General features: G+C 36.8%; 2 protein-coding genes across 5 annotated transcripts in view; both read left to right on the plus strand.

Annotated features, from left to right (window-relative positions):
• The window catches only part of epha6 (eph receptor A6), a 155398-nt gene extending 142462 nt beyond the window's left edge, over positions 1 to 12936 (plus strand). The window contains exons 6-18 of one of the 3 annotated variants that reach the window (XM_084392953.1): positions 2415 to 2539; positions 2623 to 2785; positions 3249 to 3357; positions 4798 to 4868; positions 4988 to 5113; positions 5543 to 5728; positions 6979 to 7040; positions 9199 to 9408; positions 9806 to 9970; positions 10753 to 10946; positions 11194 to 11343; positions 12061 to 12169; positions 12426 to 12936. In XM_084392953.1, the coding sequence (XP_084249079.1) occupies positions 2415 to 2539; positions 2623 to 2785; positions 3249 to 3357; positions 4798 to 4868; positions 4988 to 5113; positions 5543 to 5728; positions 6979 to 7040; positions 9199 to 9408; positions 9806 to 9970; positions 10753 to 10946; positions 11194 to 11343; positions 12061 to 12169; positions 12426 to 12461 (1706 nt within the window). In that variant the 3' untranslated portion in view covers positions 12462 to 12936. Of the gene's footprint in view, positions 1 to 2414; positions 2540 to 2622; positions 2786 to 3248; positions 3358 to 4797; positions 4869 to 4987; positions 5114 to 5542; positions 5729 to 6978; positions 7041 to 9198; positions 9409 to 9805; positions 9971 to 10752; positions 10947 to 11193; positions 11344 to 12060; positions 12284 to 12425 lie in introns of those variants that run through there. The other 2 variants (XM_084392954.1, XM_084392955.1) reach the window with 2 other exon arrangements.
• Positions 12937 to 15523: 2587 nt separating this feature from the next.
• Positions 15524 to 24116, plus strand: arl6 (ARF like GTPase 6). 2 transcript variants are annotated; one of them, XM_084401770.1, is made up of 8 exons: positions 15524 to 15598; positions 19862 to 20007; positions 20123 to 20184; positions 20301 to 20369; positions 20490 to 20584; positions 20692 to 20821; positions 23118 to 23173; positions 23775 to 24116. In XM_084401770.1, exons 2-8 carry the CDS (start codon positions 19885 to 19887, stop codon positions 23798 to 23800), a joined length of 561 nt encoding a protein of 186 aa, XP_084257896.1. In that variant the 5' UTR covers positions 15524 to 15598; positions 19862 to 19884; the 3' UTR covers positions 23801 to 24116. The 2 variants fall into 2 exon arrangements, with proteins under 2 accessions (XP_084257896.1, XP_084257897.1); XM_084401771.1 differs by lacking the exon at positions 15524 to 15598 and adding an exon at positions 15613 to 15718 and having other exon boundaries at positions 23775 to 23964.
• The last annotated feature ends 1041 nt before the right edge of the window (positions 24117 to 25157 follow it).

A 25157-nucleotide genomic window follows, 5' to 3' on the forward strand; every position in this document is an offset into this window, starting at 1 on the left:
AAAGTAGTCAGATGTCACAGGCTGCACTGTCCGTCCCTTCTCAATAAAAGATGAGCTGTCTCTCATGAGAGAGATCCAGCACGTATAGCTTCTCCCGCCGCAGTCAAATCAGACAAACAACATGGGGTTTTCATCAAACACCGTTCCAATATATCTCCAACGCGCAAATTTGTAGAGACGTAGTAGATGGAAGATAGACAGCATTGCACATTTAGATAAAGCCCTTGTGGTTACCGAGAGAGACAAACAGACAGAGAGATTGTGTCACAGGTGGTAACCTTAGCAAAACCGATGTCTTATTCTCTTATTTTCTTTCCAAATCACTTTGCTGATATCCCACAGGATCTCAGGCAGTTCCGCCCAATACTGCACATCACTGAACGCCGCTCTCTGCTGTTTACCGGCTGCCTAAATCCGCTCGCTCTCTCTCTCTCTCTCTGCAACTTTGCTATACCTAAAACCCTCCTGTTCCCTGTCCACCCCTTATATTTTCCCAGCTGTTTTAACAGTGAGAGATTGATTACTTTGACAGAGGTTGTGATTACCGTGCTGGCAGTCTCTGTGGGCTTCCAGAGTGAATATTTACCTGGGAGAAATTCAATCAAGCTGGCTAATGCCATTCACCCACTACTTTAATCTGCTCCAGGATTCAATTAGAGATGGGCTCCACCTACCTGTGGGCGTCATTTCAGTCGATGGGGTGAAAGGGGAAGAAAAAAAGCGAAATGGTTTCTGTTAAAGCATACAGTATTAGAAAGAAGCAGCAAACAGTTTTTGTGGTGCACACGATTGTTCGAGCGTGTTTAAGTATGAATGTGCACGTACCATCATCTTAAGTGCAGAGGCTTATAGACTTCACTAATTGTGCTAATTGCAAATGGCTTTAGACACAGAGCCTTAATGGATTTTCCTTGTGTGGTTTTTTTTTTCTTGGGTTCTTCCACCTGACTGAGCCATGACTGAGTGCATTATCTTCACATAGTATAAGCAGAGCTTCAAAGCAAAAGTTTCAAAAGCTTGTGTTAAAAGAAAAAAACACATTTCTCTTAAATTGAAACAAAGTATCAGAGCTTGACTTGTTTTGCAATCAAATGTGCTATGATAACCAAAGCTTTTTAGCTGAAAACCACATTACCTAAGTGATGCCTTATATGCACAAAAAGTTAAAGCTGCAACTTATTTGCAACTTTTTACAAAAAAATTATAGTAAGCGAGTACATCAAGAATCCATTTTTCAAACCGTGTTTTTGTCTTATCCTGAATCACAATGGTACACCTATAATAAGTGTATTAGACTGATATGGGTCGTAACACTGCGGAGTAGCCCAATACCTGCGTCATAGACATAAACAGAGAGAAGTAACTCCGGCTACAATGTTCTTCCTCAAGATGCATGCAGTTCTAGAAGTTTTACTTTCTTATTAATAGATGTTGAGATTGCACCTACAGTAAATAAACATTCAATTCTTGATTAAAGGGGACATATCATGAAAAACTGACTTTGTCCATGTTTAAATGCTATAATCGGGTCCTCTGTGCATAAAAAAGTGACAACCCAGTAACTTTGGTTTGGTAAGCCTTTCTCTGCAAGCATGTCAAAAAAATAAGCCGATCAGATTCCGCTCCCCTTCTGACGTAGGAAGGGGATCTTATTATGATATTACCGCCCCTTAATCTGCACGTTTCCACCCACGGCGCCGCCGCCATTTGGTTTCGCAAGCGACAACAGTGTAACCAGTTCTAACACAATGGCAAAAGTTGGAGCAAAGCATGCAAACTGTTCTGTCGTTGGCTGCACAGACGAGTGCAGAACACTATTTGACCAAAACACAGCTGTCTTATAAAGACCTCAGGGAAACATGTCAACTTGTGTAAAAGTTAAACATGACGGTACATGCAAGTCAATGAGATGAATCAGTGTAATTCCACAACAACTGCATAAATGTATCCACTAAACATTCAGAAACGTCCAGGTGCTGTCTAAAAGTTGCAGCCTCTTCCTGAGTCTCTCCGTATGGTTTCACATACACATTCTGGGGACACCATTGATTTATATCACATCTTGTGAAAAGGGGCATAATATGTCACAAAGACATTTAAGTGGGGTTTACATTATGTGCATTTACTGTTTAAAATTTTCAATCAGTTTACAGCATTGATTAATATACAATTGAATTAGAGACACCCTAGCGTATTGTTTTAAAGCATCTTGTAAAAGGACCCACTATAGCCCATGACATTACGAGACAATGGCTCTGTTGGTGCTGTTTATCTTTTTGAGCACCAGATGGGAGTAAAGTTACCTGTGTAGAAAAGCTTGGAGTAACAAACCCATTTTCAGCACATGCGTATGGAAAGCCCCATTGTTTTAGTTAGTAAATCACCCTCACTAACTAGTTGTTTTTACCTCTCAGGTCCATCTCTGGTAGGTGTGGTGAGAAAGGACTGGGCATCTCAAACTAGTATCGCCCTCTCCTGGCAGGAAACTGAACTGCCACATGCTGCCATCCTGGACTACGAGATCAAATATTATGAAAAGGTAACTCACCAAGACTGAAAACATCTTTACATAATAAACGTTACATAAGATCATTATGCTAAATAAAATCTCTTTATGTTTAGGAACAGGAACAGTTAAGTTACTCCTCTACACGCACAAAATCTCCAAGCGCAATAGTGACGGGACTAAAGCCCTCAACGGTTTACGCGTTCCATGTGCGCGCTCGTACCCTCGCTGGCTTCAGCAGTTACAGCCACAAGTTTGAGTTCGCCACAGGAGACGAGAGTAAGCGTTTCTCTAAAAATGCCTCATTTCAATACCTGTTAGCCTAAAATGCTGCAGTTATGTCCAATTTTCTAAGATTGTGGTTATACCATGTCAGCTGCGTGAGTAGAGTTTAAAAAAAAATGTTTGACAGGAACATTTTCTGTTTGCCATGAATACCCTATGATTTCAGTCCTTGAATATTTTTCAACTGCTGTTTGGCTTATTTAAGTGCACAGAATGTATGTAAACACCTACCAACCTCTCTCCTGGCATTAAGGCTATTTCTGAGTCTGATAGAATGAGCTTGTGGACATCATGAATGCCAGTCTGCAACTGTCACACAACCCCACTGACCAAACCGATCACGTGAACGTGTGAAAAAGTGACTTTATTGTTTTGTGCTTCTTTGTTTTTTCTTCTCTCTTTCTCTCTGAAATGCACACAAATGCACACACTCACTCACTATCTTTCACTATGTCAGACTCTGAGGAGGCAGCTGATCAGGGCCAGGTGTTGGTGATTGTTACAGCCACAGTGGGGGGTTTCTCTCTCCTCGTCATTCTTACCCTCTTCCTTCTCATCACTGGCAGGTAATTAGGGAGCAAATAATGAGAGGGCAGATTTGATTCTCTATGCTCCAGGATTGATGAACAGATGTTGTGTTTCTACCTATCTACCTATCTACCTATCTATCTATCTATCTATCTATCTATCTATCTATCTATCTATCTATCTATCTATCTATCTATCTATCTTAGGGTGACCATATTCCAGGACATATGGCATTTCGAGATCGCCATTCATTTTGTTTACATGCACAACTTTTGATTCAGTAGGACTGAATTAATTCCGATTGGTGAATCTTAATGTAGTGTTTACATGAACGCTAAACAAGTGATCGGTTGATGTGCGTTTTAGCATTGCTAAGAAAATTCCTGTGTTTTCGTCTCGAAAACAAGAATGCATGACCTGCAAAGCTGGCACGTACGTGTCAGTGTCAAATAATGTAAACATAATGAATGGTGACTGTAGAAAGCAAAAGCCGAATCCCGGGCATTTTGGGCGATCTCGAAATCCTGGCCAGACATGTCCTGGTTAAACAGGACGTATGGTCACCCTAATCTATCTATTTTTCTATCTATCTCTGTCTGTCTGTCTGTCTGTCTGTCTATCTATATATCTCTCTATCTATCTATCTATCTATCTATCTATCTCTGTCTGTCTGTCTGTCTGTCTGTCTATCTATATATCTCTCTATCTATCTATCCATCTCTGTCTGTCTGTCTGTCTGTCTGTCTGTCTATCTATCTATCTATTTATCTATCTATGCCTGTCTGTCTTTCTATGGATGTCATGGATATGCATTTTCTTTCACTCACTAATTTACCCTTAATTTAGCTCCTTGCTTATCCATCCATCTCCTAATAGGCCTGTTGGCCACGGAGCACCTTTCTATTTTCCGATTGGCTGAGCCATGTCGCTGCCTAATTAGTCGGAATGCTGCAGCCTCCCGGCAGCGGCCGTGTGTGCTGCCATGAAATGGCCTGCTGTGAGACTGACAGCAAGCTTAAACATGCCACACAGTCCTGTGATTCGCAATATCAGCATGTGCAGCGCGCTGTGTGAAACCTCAGTCAGCCAGACCCTGTGCCATCACATCCTCGCACAGCTGCAGGGGCTGATGGAACCGTGGTTCAGCTGCTCCTGCAGATTTGTGAGCAGCTCTCAAATAAATCAAGAGCTCTTGATGATGGACAGAATCAGTGTCCTCATTTGTCGAGAAAAGAAATCAAATTACAGATGAACACTTCTGAGAAGTTCTCTCTGGAGTAGCATCATTTTAATTTCAACATTTGAGGGTTAGGGCTATATGTCTTGAGTTTTTACGGTTACCGATCATGAGTGCTGTCCATTCAGGGCCACAGACAGAAACACTGACTTCAGAACCACAGACAGTCTCTAAATGTGTTAAATGTGGACAGTATGTCAACAAAATCATTGATCAGTTACATTTCTCTTTTCTTGAACAGGTGTCAGTGGTACATCAAATCTAAGATAAAGTCAGAAGACAAAAAAAGAACGCAGTATCAAAATGGTCACGGTATGAGACCTTAATTACACACTCACTCACATACACACTGAACGTATGTTCTTATTTATTCATATTTTCTCCCCAAAAATAAAACAATCCAGATTTCAACCTTTGACATGTGTTTATAGTGCCATTCCCAGGATTAAAGACTTACATTGACCCAGACACTTATGAGGATCCTTCACAGGCCGTTCATGAGTTTGCCAAGGAAATCGATCCATCTCGTATCCGAATCGAAAGGGTCATCGGAGCAGGTCAGAGCTCTTTTTACAGCTCACTTCACTCTGTGCCTCAGCAGCCCATAATCCACTCCAACTATTTTTGCAGCATGATCTAAACTGAAAATGTGTCATTAAATTTCTTCATTTATCTTTCTCTCCTTTAGTCTCTAGATCTTGGCTTTGGTTTCTCTTTTGTGTCCAATTAAAATATATTTAAGATCATTTTCACAGTTAAGATCTTAAATGTCTCTCTGAAAAATCACTTTGTTATTCTCAGAAGACAAAATGATTAGAATCTAATCTTCTGTGAGATAAGTAGGAAATAATTCAGTGGGAAATAATTGTCAAAAAGAGAGTGAACATGTTTGTTTGATATAGTTTGACTGCCACCTAGTGGATACAAGTGCAAGCGGTAACCCTAAACACTACGACAGTGAGTATGGACTTTAGTGTGTTCTGCAGGCGAGTTTGGGGAGGTGTGTAGTGGCCGTCTCCGTATCCCAGGAAAAAAGGAAATTCCCGTGGCTATAAAGACTTTGAAGGGAGGATACACTGAACGTCAGAGACGGGACTTCCTGCGAGAGGCGAGCATCATGGGACAGTTTGATAACCCTAACATCATCAGGCTGGAGGGCGTGGTCACGAAGAGTAAGGAACTTTCGGACTTCTTTTGCATTCTGAAGATGCAAACGGCTATTTAATAGGTCACTGATAACATACACTACTGTTCAAAAGTTTGGAGTCCGTAAGATTTCTTTTCAAAAAGATGGTTTTGAAAAGTTTCTTATATTTTTTTCCCCATCAAAAATGCAAAAATATTAAATAAATAAAACATTAATATATTGTAATATATTTAATAATAACAATAATGTTCTATTTGTAATATTAAAGAAAAATATGTGTACATTTTTTTTATTTTTTTTATTTTAATTATTTATTTTGCATGGGCTTTTTTAAATTATTTCTTAGTTTTGTCAGTTCATACTGTATACATTGGACAAATCAATTGGATAAAGACATTAAATTAAGTGCAGTCTTCGGGTTCATATTAACCTTCAGAAATCATTCCAATATGCTGATTTGGTCCTCAATAAATATTTCTTGTTGAAAACAATTGTGCTACTTAATATTTTTGTGCAAACTGTGATGCATTTTTTTCAGTATTATTTGATAAATAGAAAGTTCAAAACAACAGCATTGATTTGAAATAGAAATCATTAGAAAACATTAAATGCATTTACTGTCACTTTTGATCAATTGAATGAATTATTACTAAACAAAAGTATAAATTTCTTTCAACAAAAATCTTACAGACCCCAAGCTTTTTAACTGTAGTGTAATACCCTTTATTCATGAGTTTAATAAAACTCCAGCAAACACAGCTGTGTCTGAAACGCATGGCAGGCAATGCATAAATAAAACAGATACGGAAATTGTGAAGATGTGTATTGCTGATGGAAGATACAAATTGAAACTGATTACAGAATAACTTGGATCATCATCAGCCAAAAGCTGTTTTCTCTCTGTAAAAAAACAAACATGTTTCTCCGCTAAGTTTGCTACACTCACAGATTCTGTCTGACACGCACACAATCAATGATTTCACCCCAGACATCGAACTGCCTTCAACCTCCGTAATGAGGCAGAAAAAAACTACTTTCTCAGTCTGAGGGTCTAGTGTTATATCATGTCTTTCATCTATTCTACCATTCACTACCATGCTACTAGATATTAAATCCGTTATGTAGCAGCATAATACACCGATTTCATTGAAACTAAGTACTGATGATGAAGGCAAAAGTGAACTTTTGGGTTTGACTTGTGGTCAAATGTCTGTCCCGTTTCTTTCTCTGTAACTTAGTCCATTACTTACAGGTGTCCTTTTTTCCTCCTTGTAGGTCGGCCTGTGATGATAGTGGTGGAATACATGGAGAATGGCTCCTTGGACTCTTTTCTGAGGGTACATTCAATAGAAATATGGCATACCACACTCAACATTCCTCATAAACTACAAAGAGCATTTTGTAATTTGCCAGCAGATGTATTGTTGATATGAAATGCTTTTGGAAATTTGCATGTCCTGCAATGTGACAGTTTAAAACAGTGGTTCTTAAACAGGGGTCCAAAGCAAACTAAGGCAAAACAAGCAATAAAATAATACAAAATTACTAAAAATCAAGATATTTCTTATTTTAATTCACTCCTCAACAACTTTTTTTTTTTGGGAACCAGGGTTCCTAATTTTAAAAGTGTGATTTCTATAACTGTAAAACACCATTATAGGAATAAAATCTGATTCGAAGGCCGATTGCTTCACCGCTGCGCAACGAAGGCTGTCCCAATTCGAAGGGTCCTTCAAATGCGGCCTTGAAATGCGGCCTTCGTTTCGAGCGCAATAAATAATACAACAGATGGATCCTTCGCGTCCTACTCTACCCCAGAATTCATCGCGCGTCAATGACGACAGATTTTGCCGGAAATTGCCGGATAACACTTTTAAATGTAAGTATTGGGTTTCAACTTGAATTGAAAATTCAAATAGTCTAATGTATCTAATGATACAAAAAAAAAATATATATATATATATATATATATATATATATATATATATATATATATATATATATATAAAGCAGTTCAAATGATGACTTGCATCTTGCCAAGATGTGATTTTAAATAGTTTATGCTCTTTATTATGTACATAAATGCACCAAGGTGAACATATCTAGACATATTAGACAGGTCCAACCTTCGTGCCCTTTGAAAGCGTTTCCTTCGAAGTCCGATTCCTTCGAAGGATGCAGCCTCTGAATTTGGAATCGCAGTCAAAGTCTCATAACTCAATGAGCATTTGTCAAGTGAAGTCAAGTCACAAGTATAGCACTTTATACAATAGAGATTGTTTCAGATCAGCTTTACAGGGATAAACAGGAAAATAATGATTCACTGATAAAAACATAGTTCAATTATGCTGTAAAGCAGCTCTAAAAAGAAAATAGTGATTCCACTGAGGTCAGTTCAGTGTTTATTCACTTCTGTTCAATGACTGTGTAAAGTTCATCAATTATGGAATTAGTTAAATTCAGTATTCAGTACTATAAGTATTTCTGGAGAAAACAGTGTCAGCTCAGCTCAGCTCTCATCTAATAGTCCCAGTACAGTCAAATCAATAATATTGCTGAATACATACATTTTTCTAACTATGCCAGATATCCAATGAATAACAAATGACTGGAAAAGTCATGGGGCCTTTGAATTGTTTTGGATGGGTGAGCTCTTGGAGTCAAAAAGGTTGAGAACCACTGGTATATATGCCATTTTGCTTATTATTTTACTACAGTAGGTATGATAATTGTTTCTGATTCCTGTTTTCTTAACTGTTATATTAATAGTTAGTTTATTTATTTTGAAGAAAAACAGATTAAATATCCAGTTCATAAGAGTCAAATGTTTGTGTATCAGACTAAATGGTTCTGTTTTAGATTTACTAAACAAACCTGCTAATACAAGTCATTTGTTCAGGAATCGGGCTACATTGTTCACTGTATGTTCCAGGCTTTAGATTCAGTAGTGTTGAACAGCAAGTATTTCATTATGGCTTCATCCACATTCCACCACAAACGCACCTTAAATAACACCGAACATCATGAAAATCATTTGGTTTCAGTATTTGAAAAAATAGATCCAGTTGTGAAAAAGATTCTTCGTTATCGGTTCATAACTCCAGTTATTTACATGTTATTACATGACCAAACTTTTATTGAGAGAATATTTATATTTTCAGAAGGCTATGTATCACACCGCAGAACCATTTGAGATGAAATAGTCAAGGATAAATGGCAATTTAATCCATTCATAGCACCTGCTGTAACGCACCTATTTTATATTGTCTTTTATACTATTTATAAAATCCTTTTTGTTTTGTTTTTTGATGTTTAAAAAAGGCCAATGAACATTTTATGCGTTAACTACCCAAACAAAAACTAATGTTCTTTCTGGTTTTTGCAATCAGGTCTGGTTAAAGTTTAATATGTTTTTTTGTTCATTGTGATAAAATATAGACATCTCCAACTCTCTTTTTTTCCCCATCCTTTGGCTCCTCTTCTTGCCTTTTGTAGAAGCATGACGGGCACTTCACCGTGATCCAGCTGGTTGGTATGCTGCGTGGCATTGCCTCCGGTATGATGTACCTGTCCGACATCGGCTATGTCCACCGGGACCTGGCAGCACGAAATATTCTTGTGGATGACAACCTGGTGTGTAAAGTGTCGGACTTCGGTCTGTCCAGGGTGCTGGAGGACGACCCGGAGGCAGCTTACACCACCACAGTAAGCCACATACACCCACTTCAATATTGGTTCATTTAAATTCAGGACTGTTCAGAGTTAATAACAATCTGTGCGTCTTAGACAGCCAAAGCTGATCCAAAATCTCTGGAGCTTAGCACTACTCTGCTTGTTGTGTGTTATTGAATGGGATTGGGTTGATCTAAGCAGTATAACACCAGATTAAGGGCTTATTCTGAGGAGTGATTAAGTAATTAGATTTATAATAAGATGCTAAATGAGTCTGAATACTTCTGAACTTTTTTTTATACAGGGGTCTGAGTGTGTTGCTTCAAAACTCAATTATGATTCATCATTACATAACAAGCAATCTGCATCTCCTTTGATTGCCTATACACACAAATCTATTGGCTGCTTGCTATTATCATGAAAAGAAAAGATTTTGTTTTGTCAGGGGGGTAAAATCCCTATCCGCTGGACTGCTCCGGAGGCAATTGCATACAGAAAGTTTTCCTCAGCCAGTGATGCTTGGAGCTACGGTATTGTCATGTGGGAAGTGATGTCATATGGGGAACGGCCCTACTGGGAGATGTCCAATCAAGATGTGAGTAACTTGGGCTATTCTTATTACTAAATTCTAGGCAGGCAGGCAGTTGTTGTTGTTGTTTTGTTTTTTGTTGTTTTTACCATAATTAGACTATATATATATATATATTATTTTATTATTATTATTTTTTTTTTTTTTTGGAGATTAGGTCAAAGTTGTTTAATCATTTAAACCTATGTTATATTTCAAATTGTGCCAGAAAATATATTTTCAGTGTAAAAATAAATTGTTTGGTTAAATGTAAAATGTATTTTCTAAAATATATTTTGAACAATATAAATATAATGAGAAAATGACATGTAACAATGTAAATATATTTCAAGATCTAGTATTTGCAATGTATTTATTTGGCCATTTTCAAATATAAATATATATATATCTATGTATATGTATAATTTAACACACATAATATTTTTAAAATATATTTAAAATACATCTGAAAATATATTTCATCTCCCAGAATCCCTTTTCCTGTTAGATTTCTCTGATTTTTTTTTATTATTTGTTTTAATTGCAATTTTAAATCATCTTCCCTTGGGATGTGGCCAATTATAATTCAATTTAAAACACATATTCTGTGCAATTATAACATGTGGAACCGTGTTATGCCTTTAGTTTATTCATTACTGTTCTCGCTAATTATTTTATACACCCAAACATTGGCGGATCCAGTAATTGGCTGAAGTATTTTAGACCTCTGATGGCCTCCCTAAAATTGCATTAATAAAATGAACTTGTAGAATTTATATCCCAGTAAGGTTCTGTGTATCTTTCTGCAGGTAATTCTGTCTATAGAGGAGGGCTACAGGCTCCCTGCACCCATGGGCTGCCCCGTGGCCCTGCACCAGCTCATGCTTCTCTGCTGGCAGAAGGAACGCAGTCGACGACCTCAGTTTAGTGACGTGGTCAGCTTCCTAGACAAGCTGATCCGCAATCCCAGCAGCCTGCTCACACTGGTGGAGGATGTAAATAGGTAGAACGATCACAACAACATTATAAAATCTACATTTTACTTAATTGTTTACTAGAATCACAATAAGTGCCAGTATTGAAATGACCATTTTAAACTGAAATTGTTAGTATTTACTTACAGAAAACTCTGATTAAACTTGACTGTTGCCTCTTGCCTCGTGGAAAAGCCTGTAAAGGATTTTTTAGAATTTCCTTGCGTGTCAGACTGTTGTTGTTTCACATACAGAATTTGTTGCATGTTTAAACAGCTTCCCGGAATCCCCTGAGGATTTGCCAGACTACCCTCTCTTCATATCCATCGGTGATTGGTTGGATTCCATTAAAATGAGTCAATACAAGAACAGCTTCATAGCAGCAGGGTACACAACCCTGGATTCCATATCCACCATGAGTATTGAGTGAGTGCTACTGCGAGTTCTGTTCATTGCTTTGTACATTGTAACATCGTATTTCTAATCAGTCTTATGAGCCTTAGAAATTCATGTATTATAATAGGCAGTAGGCTTTATAGGATTAAAATAATCATATTTAATAATAATAAACGGCTAACATGAATGATTAGCCTAGGTAAATCATCTAAAACAAACTAATTAATATTCATTAAAGGGATAGTTCACCCAAAAATGAAAAATAGCCCATGATTTACTCACCTTGAAGCCATCCTAGGTGTATATGACATTCTTCTTTCAGACGAATACAATTGGAGTTATATAAAATAAAATAAATGTCCTGGCTTTTCCAAGCTTTAAAATAGGAATGAATGGCTGTATGTCTTTGGAAGTCCATCAAAGTGCATCTATTCATGATTAAAGTGTTCCACGCATCTCTGGGGGTTTACGGAAAATATCTATATTTAAAACTTTATCGTCTAAAATAACTAGCTTCGGGAAGACGGCTGTACGCATCTGGGTGAGTAAATCATGGGCTAATTTTCATTTTTGGGTAAACTATCCCTTTTAAGCTCCCTCACTCTACACTAGACAGTAGCGTAGATCTAACATTGAATGGATTAAATTACTTTTATATTCATATTCACACCCTTTATAATCATCTCATGAACTTGCCAATTATGTAACCCAGTTTCAAATGCCTCACCCTCATTGGTTTCTAAACAGTGATGTAAGAAGAATCGGAGTGTCTCTGATTGGCCACCAGAGGAGGATAGTGAGCAGCATACAAGCACTACGACTGCAGTTCCTCCACATTCAACAGAATGGCTTCCATGTATGAAAATACACATATACACATACACATACACTCATACAAACGCTTATCCCAGCAACGCTAGACCTCACACACACTCTTTCGAGGTCTGGGCTGACTGACTGTCATGAGAAGTGCTCCACAGCTTCAGTTTCTATCAAAACCCAGTGAAGATTTCCAGTTGAAACACATACATAAGAAAGCAATCTCAAAGACCCTGAAGAAACATGCTAAATGTCATGAATTGTTTGTCTTCTTGGTAAACTGTGTGTAACAGGAAAACTGGACCATTTACCCAGAGGAACCACAGTAAACAATGGAACAATGGCACCATTTACTTGTTACGAAGATGTCATCTGTCAATCATCCTGCAAGTTTTGTGATTGACTGGACTCCAAATCTGAGAACTTTGAATAGTATATTTGCTATTTTAATGTATTAAATTATGTGTCTTAAGAGATTTTTTCTGGTTTATTCATCGAGCTTCTTCCTGAGCCTCTAAAACGAGAGACTATGGATCTGTTGAATGTCTTCAGCTTTAAATGGCTATTATACATTGTTTATCACATCTGATATTTATCCTGATATTTATATGTATATGTGAATTTGTTTCTTTTTTTGGTTGCATTTTGTTTAGTTATTTTTCTAAGCAATATGTGCAGTCTTTAGAAAACCAAGAAAAGAGCCAAGGTAGGGAAGTGAGAGCTTTATCTTGCTCTGTTTAAAAAAAAAAAAAAAGCCACACAAAACCATTGACTTCCTCAGGCTGTCGGCGAGGTGGTAAAAGTCTGACCTTTCAGAAGACTGTAAGCCATTTTCTTACTCCTGTGCACCACAGTCAAATTGAACAAACTTATACAAATCCACTCAGACCGAGATTTGAGAACTGCACACATTTGTTCAGTCTGCTATGGTGTACAGTATCTATAGACACCTCTGATATTTTATCAGTTTGCCTTGCGATTATGAAACTTTTGTCAGTGGAGAAACATTGAGGTAACGGGTTGCAGTAAAATGTTCTCATATAGAGAGCATGACAATATAGCACTCTGCATGTTGGCAAGTCTTTTTTTCCCAACACAGCAGGCCTACATACACACATAACTTCAATGGCAACATACACATTTGCAGTCTCCTTCGCTTCCACCAGACAAACAAACGCACAATACCGTACCATGTTCTGTAGCTGATATATGCCCCCATTCTTTGACAGGCTCTTTGTACCTGAACACATGTTCGGGACACTGAGGCCACTTGACAAACTTCAAGTTGCAATGTGCAAATGTCAAAAGCGCAAGAGATCCGAGTGCTTACTTCAAGCAGGGCAAGGGAAATCTCTGGGTAATCAGGTCATAATGTATTGTTCATAGTAAACTAATTGTACATTATTTTTTATAATTTATAAAGAGTACAGAGAGATAAAGGTGATATAGGTTGAATGTTTGTAAAAATAAATGATAACATATATTTTTGTGTTGTGTTTTGAGTATCACAATCAAAAAAAAAAAAAAATTCCAAATATGAACTGTGGGTTTGCTTTCTAAAATGTTACGGTAAGATGACATTAGTTAACTACATTAGTTAACATTAACTAACAATGATCAATACGTCTACAGCAATTGGTAATCTTCATTCATGTTCATTTGAACATTTAATACATTTTTAAAATCAAACATTACTGAATGTGCTATGCACTAACATGACATAAACAATGAACAATAGTATTTTATTAACTAACATTAATAAAGATTAATAAATGCTGTAAAACACACATTGCTCATTGTTAGTTCAGATAATGAGACCTTATTGTAAAGTGTTACCAATACAACGAAATCATAAAGATGCTATTCAAGTTAGTTGTAACACTAGTTAGGTCATTTGTAAGCAAACTTCTAATACAGGTTTCATTTGAACAGTTCTGAGGAACAAACAAAGTTGTACCTGAACCTGGCTGCATGCTCAGCCTACAAAGATTTTTCCTTTCCATTGTTGTAAACCGTTATCTTCCTAAATTGACAAAGCAACAGGTTGCAACGACAGATTTTACTATTTTTTACACCAACAGCCTTTTTAAAATGTCTGCTGAAACTCAACTGTGACACAATTGTCAATAATGAGTGTAATGTTGGTTTTCAACAATTCTTATTCTCTCTCCACCCCTTTCTATATTGAACTATAGTTGGCTCACTGTATTAAAAACAAGTTGCTGCCTTAATTTTTTTAAGTATAATCAACTTGGATGTTTAAGTAATTTCAACTTAAATTACATTAAACTGACTTAAAAAATGTGTTCTTGTATAATTTTAGTTTTTTTTTTTTTTTTTACTTATTTTGATGGGTTAAAGGTATGTAAAAACGTTGTCATAACTTAATTTGTAAAATTATATGATCGATAAGTTATGACAACATTTTTTACATTGCTTTAACTAAAAATTGAAGGCAGCAACTTTTTTTTTATAGTGGCCGTTATTTGAGATTATCATGATTAAACCATGCACACCATGAAAAACAATTTTAACATAAATATATTTATTTTAAATAATAATATATATATGTATCAATGCTAATCAAAATATTAACTAATTCTTGTTAAGGGAAATGGGATTGATGCAGGAAATGAAAAATCTGATCAAATCAATATATCCTGATTAATATATGAGTTGCTTTGGTCTGCTAAGTATGACACTGAAAACATAGATGGGTATATACACATTAATAACTGTTGTGAGACAAGCATTGTTTCAGCTTACCTGTGTTACAGTCATTTATTCATTTATTTTAATAAACCAAACTTGACCTTTTTTTTAATAATGAGGATTTATTCAACTATCAGAACTTTTAGCCCTGTGGACTTTTATAATTTTGGAAGAAAACAAACTCTATTAAAACACTTTAATATGTTTAATTTGTCTATAATGTCCAGCAATGGAAGTGTCATTTTTCCTCTTAAAGTTATGAACATCATCATGAATTTCACTTCCACTCTATTTGCTTATAGGCTCGTCATTTCGCTAAGGCTCATTTAAACAGCTCCTATTTTATGTATCCTATACGCAAAATTAAATATTATTTTCAAACTCTTGAAACTAATGCTGTCTCTTGCAAAACTCTTCACTAACGCTGTCTTGTGTTATTATAGCTAATTGAATTGTTGGGTGTATGGAAATATAGCAAACAATAACCATTCTCACACGGTAAACACTGAATGAGTGTATGGTTATATCAGTCTTATTTTATATTATCATAGTTTTAAAAGTACATAATTTTTTTTATAATAGAAAATATAGGTAGGGAAAACTAAATCATAAAATGCATTTTCAAGAAAGAAAGAAAGGAGAAAAAACACATTGTCCATCGGATGGCGCTATTAAGTAAACACGACTCGAGCCAAAGAGCGTCATCGGTCTCCTAGCAGCGGCGTGTCGCGTGTGAGAGTTTTCAAGACGCCAGGTAAGTGTTTACGTCTCTGCATCTGCAATGGACACATCATCAATCAGATGACTGAGATTTTTGTATGCGAAATTACTTTTCAAAACCAAGACGCAGACAACACTTGAGCGGAGCAGAAAAGTAAGAAAGAAAATCTTCCCATGTAACGTTACAGCAGATTTATAGAGCAGGTTAGCCAGACAGCCAGACAGCTAAGTTAGCTGTCGTCCGCTACGGATATGTAACGTTAAACAATAACCTTGAATTACAAGAAAATATGTCAACCTTGTGTTGTCTTAATGTGTATGCATTTGAGTGTTTAAACAAGCGTCAGAAGACCGAAATGTTAGAATTATTTGAGCATCCTCCTCGTACATGTTAAGCGCTAGCATGTGTGCTAATGAGCTGAGAGGATTACAGGCTGTTCTCGTAGATTACGCTTTTAAGTTGCTCTTGTCCGTTCATGTGTTTCTGACCCGCGAAACTGTGACAGATGCGGATAAAACGGTGTCAGTTTCGCTGCTGTCTGTGGACTAATTCATTGATGAATGGATGGTTGTGTTAACGCTATAATATTATGCGACTTAAATGTCATTTTCATTTAGACCGATACACAACAGGTGGGTGTTTTCTTTAGACTCAAGATACGTCTATATAATATCACAAGTTAACAAATTCAAGTAACGTTAATATTTGCACGTAAAATAATTGGGTTAATTTACTGCAGATTTTAGTGCATGTTGCTTGCTAGCTGTGTGTCTGCTCGCAGCTCAAGTTAATTCACTTAAATCGGATTATTAAAAAAGAAGCAAACAAGCTTATTTTCTTATCAGACCTCTGGCCGCTGAGAGCCAACACATCTCCATCAAATAAAAACACTCAGATTATAACAGCCTTTATTATTAAAACAACAAATCAGTGTTATTGTTAAACTGTTTACAATTCAAGGTCTATACTATATATAAAAAAAAACTAAAATCTAAATATATTTATGCATATTAAGTGAGTTTATGCACAACACATTATGAATTAAAATATAATAAATAGCATGACAAATATTCAATTAAAATATACTAAATAAACTGCATAAAATAATACACACATTTTATATATACATTTATAATGTCTCAAAAGATTTATATTTCAAACAAATGTCATTCTTTTGAACTTTCCATTCATTAAATAATCGTGAAAAACAATCACAGGTTCCACAGAAATATTAAGCAGCACAACTATTTTTAACATTGATAATAATAATAAATGTTTCTTGAGCACCAAATCAGAGTAATGATGCTGAAAATTATGCTTTGCCATCACAAAAAGTTGAATGTACATTTACATTTTAAAATGTTAAAATAGAAATCAGTTATTTTTGTAGTAAATGTATTTCGGATCAAATGAATGCACTGCAGCCTTGGTGAGCATAAGAGACAAGCATAATTGTCTATCAATCTGTCTGTCTGTCTATATTATCTATCTAGCCTATCTGTCTATCTATCTGTCTGTCTATCTATCTATTATCTATCTCTATCTGTCTGTCTGTCTGTCTATATTATCTGTCTGTCTGTCTGTCTGTCTAGTCTGTATATATATATATATATCTATCTATCTATATATATATATATATATATATATATATATATATATATATATATATATATATATATATATCTGTCTGTCTATATTATCTATCTATCTGTCTGTATTATCTATCTATCTATCTGTCTGTCTATCTATCTATCTATCTCTATCTGTCTGTCTGTCTATATTATCTATCTGTCTGTCTGTCTATCTATCTATCTATCTGTATATCTATCTGTCTGTCTGTCTATCTATCTATCTATCTATCTATCTATCTGTATGTCTGTCTGTCTATATTGTCTGTCTGTCTGTCTGTCTGTCTATATTATCTATCTATCTATCTATCTATCTGTATATCTGTCTGTCTATATCATCTATCTATCTATCTATCTATCTATCTATCTATCTGTATGTCTGTCTGTCTATATTGTCTATCTGTCTGTCTGTCTAGTCTGTATATCTATCTATCTAGTCTATCTATCCAGCTATCTATCTGTCTGTCTGTCTATATTATCTATCTGTCTGTCTGTCTGTCTGTCTGTCTGTCTGTCTATCTATCTGTATGCCTGTCTGTCTATATTGTTTATCTGTCTGTCTGTCTAGTCTATCTATCTATCTATCTATCTATCTATCTGTATCTATCTATCTATCTATCTATCTATCTATCTATCTATCTATCTGTCTGTCTGTCTGTCTGTCTGTCTGTCTGTCTGTCTGTCTGTCTATCTATCTATATGTATGTCTGTATGTCTGTCAGTCTATTGTCTATATATCTATCTGTCTATATTATCTATCTATCTATCTATCTATCTATCTATCTATCTATCTATCTATCTATCTATCTATCTATCTATCTATCTATCTATCTACAGTGAGGAAAATAAGTATTTGAACACCCTGCTATTTTGCAAGTTCTCCCACTTGGAAATCATGGAGGGGTCTGAAATTGTCATCGTAGGTGCATGTCCACTGTGAGAGACATAATCTAAAAAAAAAAATCCAGAAATCACAATATATGATTTTTTAACTATTTATTTGTATGATACAGCTGCAAATAAGTATTTGAACACCTGTCTATCAGCTAGAATTCTGACCCTCAAAGACCTGTTAGTCTGCCTTTAAAATGTCCACCTCCACTCCATTTATTATCCTAAATTAGATGCACCTGTTTGAGGTCGTTAGCTGCATAAAGACACCTGTCCACCCCATACAATCAGTAAGAATCCAACTACTAACATGGCCAAGACCAAAGAGCTGTCCAAAGATACTAGAGACAAAATTGTACACCTCCACAAGGCTGGAAAGGGCTACAGGGAAATTGCCAAGCAGCTTGGTGAAAAAAGGTCCACTGTTGGAGCAATCATTAGAAAATAGAAGAAGCTAAACATGACTGTCAATCTCCCTCGGACTGGGGCTCCATGCAAGATCTCACCTCGTGGGGTCTCAATGATCCTAAGAAAGGTGAGAAATCAGCCCAGAACTACACGGGAGGAGCTGGTCAATGACCTGAAAAGAGCTGGGACCACCGTTTCCAAGGTTACTGTTGGTAATACACTAAGACGTCATGGTTTGAAATCATGCATGGCACGGAAGGTTCCCCTGCTTAAACCAGCACATGTCAAGGCCCGTCTTAAGTTTGCCAATGACCATTTGGATGATCCAGAGGAGTCATGGGAGAAAGTCATGTGGTCAGATGAGACCAAAATAGAACTTTTTGGTCATAATTCCACTAAACGTGTTTGGAGGAAGAAGAATGATGAGTACCATCCCTACTGTGAAGCATGGGGGTGGTAGCATTATGCTTTGGGGGTGTTTTTCTGCACATGGGACAGGGCGACTGCACTGTATTAAGGAGAGGATGACCGGGGCCATGTATTGCGAGATTTTGGGGAACAACCTCCTTCCCTCAGTTAGAGCATTGAAGATGGGTCGAGGCTGGGTCTTCCAACATGACAATGACCCGAAGCACACAGCCAGGATAACCAAGGAGTGGCTCTGTAAGAAGCATATCAAGGTTCTGGCGTGGCCTAGCCAGTCTCCAGACCTAAACCCAATAGAGAATCTTTGGAGGGAGCTCAAACTCCGTGTTTCTCAGCGACAGCCCAGAAACCTGACTGATCTAGAGAAGATCTGTGTGGAGGAGTGGGCCAAAATCCCTCCTGCAGTGTGTGCAAACCTGGTGAAAAACTACAGGAAACGTTTGACCTCGGTAATTGCAAACAAAGGCTACTGTACCAAATATTAACATTGATTTTCTCAGGTGTTCAAATACTTATTTGCAGCTGTATCATACAAATAAATAGTTAAAAAATCATACATTGTGATTTCTGGATTTTTTTTTTTAGATTATGTCTCTCACAGTGGACATGCACCTACGATGACAATTTCAGACCCCTCCATGATTTCTAAGTGGGAGAACTTGCAAAATAGCAGGGTGTTCAAATACTTATTTTCCTCACTGTATCTATCTATCTGTCTGTCTGTCTATATTGTCTATCTATCTTTCTATCTATATATCTGTCTGTCTGTCTATATATTTTTTTCTTCTTCGTTTGAGTTACTGAGATCTCCCCTCAACAGTTGGTGTCCTACGTAGACTGTGAAAAAGAAGAGATGTTTCTGTTGTCCCAAGTGTTTGTCGGCCTCTGGATGCATCTAATGAATAATCTAATGGAGCTTGTCTTTGATGTGATCTCTTTCCAGAAGCGCCCCATCCAACTAGGCAAATGGGGCTTTTTGACAAGCTTGCAGGGTGGCTGGGTCTGAAGAAGAAGGAAGTGAACGTGCTGTGTTTAGGTCTGGACAACAGTGGAAAAACTACCATCATCAACCAGCTAAAGCCATCCAATGTATGTTACTCTCCTGTCTGTACACCCAAAATATATGTTTTTGTATTTTCCTTTCTCTTTTTTTTTTTGTTTTCTGTTTTAAATGTGAGCTCACAGGTTTTTTTTTCCCTTTCAGGCTCAGGCTCAAGACATTGTCCCAACTATAGGCTTCAGCATAGAAAAGTTTAGGACCTCGAGGTGAATATTTACAAGAGCTAACTATGTATCTTTAAAGTGTGAGGGGTTAGTCTCTGAAAACCATTTGTCTTTTTTCCAAATCTTACTAACACAGTAACTCCCTCCTCTCCCCAAAGTCTTTCTTTCACAGTGTTTGACATGTCAGGACAGGGAAGGTACAGAAATCTGTGGGAGCACTATTACAAGTGAGTTTCTCCTATTCAAGCTTGTTTAATTATGTTTACTGAGCTAATGGAGTGTCATCATCGCCCACTTTGGAATCGGTCTGTGTGGTTTGTGTTTATTCTGTGTTATGTTGTTTTCAGGGAGGGTCAGGCCATCATTTTTGTGATTGACAGTGGAGATAAACTAAGAATGGTGGTGGCAAAAGAGGAATTGGATACCCTTTTGAATCACCCTGGTATATCTTTCTGTCTGTTTCATGTATCAATATGTTAGTCATCATTTTCAAATCTGAATTAAAAGCAGCCTAATACCCATAAATGTTTTTTTCTTATGTGTACTCAGATATTAAGCACAGAAGGATACCTATACTCTTTTTCGCCAACAAGATGGACCTCAGGGATGCGTTGTCAGCAGTAAAGGTCTCTCAGCTCTTGTGTCTGGAAAACATTAAGGACAAACCATGGCATATCTGGTAAGAAATGTTCTGCTTGCATTGAAATGATTTGTATAGGTCCAAAGCACTTTTCGGACAGGATTTAGTGTTTGAGTTAGTTATTAACAGCAAGTCTGCAGTTCGAAGGGTCTATTTGTCTGGATGTGGGCGAAATGGAAGGTCATGTAAAAATTAACAAGGTTTATGTAAGTGAAATAATTCTAACATTATGTAATTAAAGGAACTCTTTAATTACATTACACAATTAAGGGACTCTTATTATTGATTTAATTTTCTTTGTACATTGGATGGGATGTCTGAAGTACATAAATCACCAAGCTAATAAACCAGGCAGGCTGCAGCACATTAAGAGATTTAGCTTTAGTTACAGTATTCAATAAATGTCATAATAAATGAGGAAAAGTCTTACATACCACAGTGACAAGCATTCATATCCGGACAGAATTAGATTTCTCAGAGGAACCCTGTGTTAGCCAGGGTAGGCAATTTGCTTTTTAATTTTTATAAAGGTTGCGTGAGGTTTTTACAGACGTGTTCAATTCATATGGGAATAACACAATCACAAAGTACATCTGTGATCTCCTCAGGGTAAACCTGCCCCAACCAAATAGAGCTGATGAGGAGGTGTGTGTGTGTGTGTGTGTGTGTGTGTGTGTGTGTGTGTGTGTGTGTGTGTGTGTGTGTGTGTGTGTGTGTGTGTGTGTGTGTGTGTGTGTGTGTGTGTGTGTGTGTGTGTGTGTGTGTGTGTGTGTGTGTGTGTGTGTGTGTGTGTGTGTGTGTGTGTGCGTTTGTGCGTTTGTGCGTGCGTGCGTGTGTGTGTGTGTGTGTGTGTGTGTGTGTGTGTGTGTGTGGGGTCCTGGTAAAAGGGACTAAATAGGGGCAAAAAAAAACACAAAGATGGCACTATACCCAGTCTTTGTCCTTGTGGGAAATTTTTTTTGGTCCTCATGAGGAAAACAGCTTATGAATTATACTAAGTGATGATTTTTGAAAATGTAAATGCAGAAAGGTTTCTGTGATGGGTAGGTTTAGGGGGAGGGTACAGTTTGAACACTAAAAACCATTATGTCTATGGAAAGTCACAAGAAATCATGAAGTGCGTGTGTGTGAGACTAAGCAGAAGCTAATTATATAAATGTGGGATCGGTACGATTTTTTTAAAGGGATGGTTCGGAGTAAAATCAACCTAGGGTCCTTTGCACCATGACCTCGAGCCAAACACCCCCACATAAGCCTTTTTTCCCTTGGTCGAACATTATTAAAGTTAGAGCTTATTTAGAGATATCAGCCGAATGGCTTAGTGCAGGCGCTAATGGCTCCTATAATGTATCTCGTAAATTACCCCACTAATAATGCCCAGAATGGTACCAAACTTCTACAGTAGTACAAATAGGTTCTGTACTCATAAAACAAGGCATTAGAAAGTTTGTAAGTACATCAGGAGTTTATTTAAATAACACTTGCCTGACGGCTCATGCTACCGCTAACCCGACACGTCGAGGTCACTTCCGTGATTTGGGAAAAGCACGTAAAAGTCCTGGCAGAATGCATAAGGATGTAGTGTAACGACGCCCAGTTCCAGGAATGCACTAATATTTTGTTGGTAGTACCAGTTTGCAACAATTATTAGTTAACACTAAGTTGTCAACACTTCGGAAAAAAATTATAATTCATCGTTTCACTACATCCTTATGCATCGCTTTCTGCCAGGACTTTTACGTGCTTTTCCCTAATCACGGAAGTGACCTCGACGTGTCGGGTTAGCGGTAGCATGAGCCATCAGGCAAGTGTTATTTAAATAAACTCCTGATGTACTTACAAACTTTCCAATGCCTCGTTTTATGAGTACAGAACCTATTTGTACTACTGTAGAAGTTTGGTACCATTCTGGGCATTATTAGTGGGGTAATTTACGAGATACATCCTTGGATCCGTTAGCGCCTGCACTAAGCCATTCGGCTTATATCTCTAAATAAGCTCTAACTTTAATAATGTTCAACCAAGGGAAAAAAGGCTTCTGGGGGGTGTTTGGCTCGAGGTCATGGTGCAAAGGACCCTAGGTTGATTTTAGTCTGAACCATCCCTTTAATAATTTAGAAAGAAGTCTCTCCAATGCTCACCAAGGCTGCATTTATTTGATCTAAATTGTAACCAGCACTTGTGTACTTGCTGAAAAAAAGTATTAATTTCCTTTTTCTTTTTTTTTTCTTTTTTTAAATCTTACTGACCCCTAACTTTTGAATGGAATTGTGTGAATATATTATTTATATACAAAGCATACATAAAATTGATATGAAATAAATGACTTTTACAGTGCTAGCGATGCAGTGAAAGGAGAAGGCCTTCAGGAGGGTGTAGACTGGCTGCAAGGTAATGCACATTCCATGCTGATTTTCTGTTTGTCTTTAAATTGTTTGTTTCTTCAGAGATAAGCTCAAATACTGTTTAAGAAGTGTGTCAAAAGAACTGTACCATTTAAAACGTTCAATGCCATTTCCATTCTTGTGTTCCGTTTCATCCGTAGAACAAATTGCACAGTAAGTACTTATTAGCAGATGTGTTGTGATTTCTTAGTTAATTGTACAGTTATGTGTAACTGCTAGATTTCCCTTGTGGGCTGTATTTATTCTTGCAGCTTTTTACATTTCAATGTGGCCTTTTGAGAGAAATTCAAAGACAAATATTCCTTTAAAATGTATATCTCAAAGATGAGATACAGCCCAAATTGATGCTAAACTATTTCAGATCCCCTCTCCTTGTTGTTTGAGGTGCATTTGAATATTCAGTCAAGTTAGTAAAGATTAAATGAAGTTCACAGACGTCTCACTTTCCTCTACCCAGTAGTTTATCCCAATCAGTCCAGCAATTCAGGGCCTCACCCTCATCGGAAACATTTATATACAGTTATCAAAATGTATAAAGAATTAAATCATTGTTCTGTTTTTCCTTTTTTCCCCCTTCTCATTAACAGATCAAATCAGAACGATGAAAACGTAAAACCCTCCTGAAAATTAAAGATTCATGGTCACCTGCTGCAATGGCGGAGCCAGACAAAACAGATCTTCACCTCTGGGCACCTACTGTCTATGCTGACTTTAAAATCAGTTAGATTGGTAGAGTAATAAACTGTTTGGCTTCGATTATGGCCATGTTTGCACTAGGTATGAACATCTGTTTCAGTTGATCAGTGGCCGGTTGCATAAACTGCATAGACTAGTCTCATAAATTAGTCATCTAATTAGTCAGTAACTTTTTTTTTCTCAAGTTTTAAAAGTCAGTTACATAAGAGTATAGATTAGTTTAATTTGAATCCAAAAAGTAAGATTGATTACCCCTAACTACCTGCTAGTTGGTCCAGACTAGTTATTAAGACACAATCTTAACATAGTGGCTATATGTATATATGCAACTGGCCTCTGATTGCAAGTGGTCAGTCGAGATTTTCCTTTTTAAATCTCACCACAAACATTATTCGGACAGTTGTTTTTTTTTAAAGCTGCACATAACTAGTGAAGTATAACCTATTTGCGCATTGATTAATTGGCAGATTCATAAAAACTGATTCGAATTTCCACTAAAAATGCAATTGTGGCCAAAATGGCCAAATGGATTTCTGACTACCTCCAAATGAGCGATCAAATCACAAAACATTTTGACCCCAGTTCGTATTTATGAGTTGGGAAGTCGTATTTACGACATCGGGTGTGTTCACCTTTCGTCTGAGGAAGATGACGGTGTCTTAACAAACATACATACTACAACAAAAATACAGCAAGGTTTTTAAACTCTTCTTCTAGAAAATTCAAATAATGTGCATTGGGTGTTTTTTGCTTTTTAATTTTTTATTTTATTATTATTATTTATGAAGCCACTGTAAAATTTATCATTATATTTTTTTGTTTAATTACAATGCTATTATATTTTGTGCAGGAAATTAGCTTAATTTGTTGTACATAAAAAAGCCTGACAATGTCACTGCTAATTACCTATAAATATTGTGCTATTCCACCACGTTTCTCTCTGACACGTCCCCAATTCGTAAAGATTAAAGAAAATCCCAAGCTTCCCACTCGTATTTACGACTTTGTGGTGGCGTTCATGTGCGTTCAACTCATAAATACGATCTTTTTGGCATGACTTGAATACGTATGCTGGCCACTTTTGATCACCTGAGCTATGATGTTATCAGGAGTAAAGTGGTCTGACAATTCGTCATAGGTCATCGCACCTTCTTTCTTGATGAATTTTCTTTCATAAATATTCCACAACAATATATTATATAATATGCAATAAATTTGTCAAAGTGCATCATATTTTAAACTTTAAATACTTACACTACACTTCTTGGCTGCCA

This window comes from Rutilus rutilus, assembly GCF_951802725.1.
Source record: "Rutilus rutilus genome assembly, chromosome: 2".
Lineage (NCBI taxonomy): Eukaryota > Metazoa > Chordata > Actinopteri > Cypriniformes > Leuciscidae > Rutilus > Rutilus rutilus.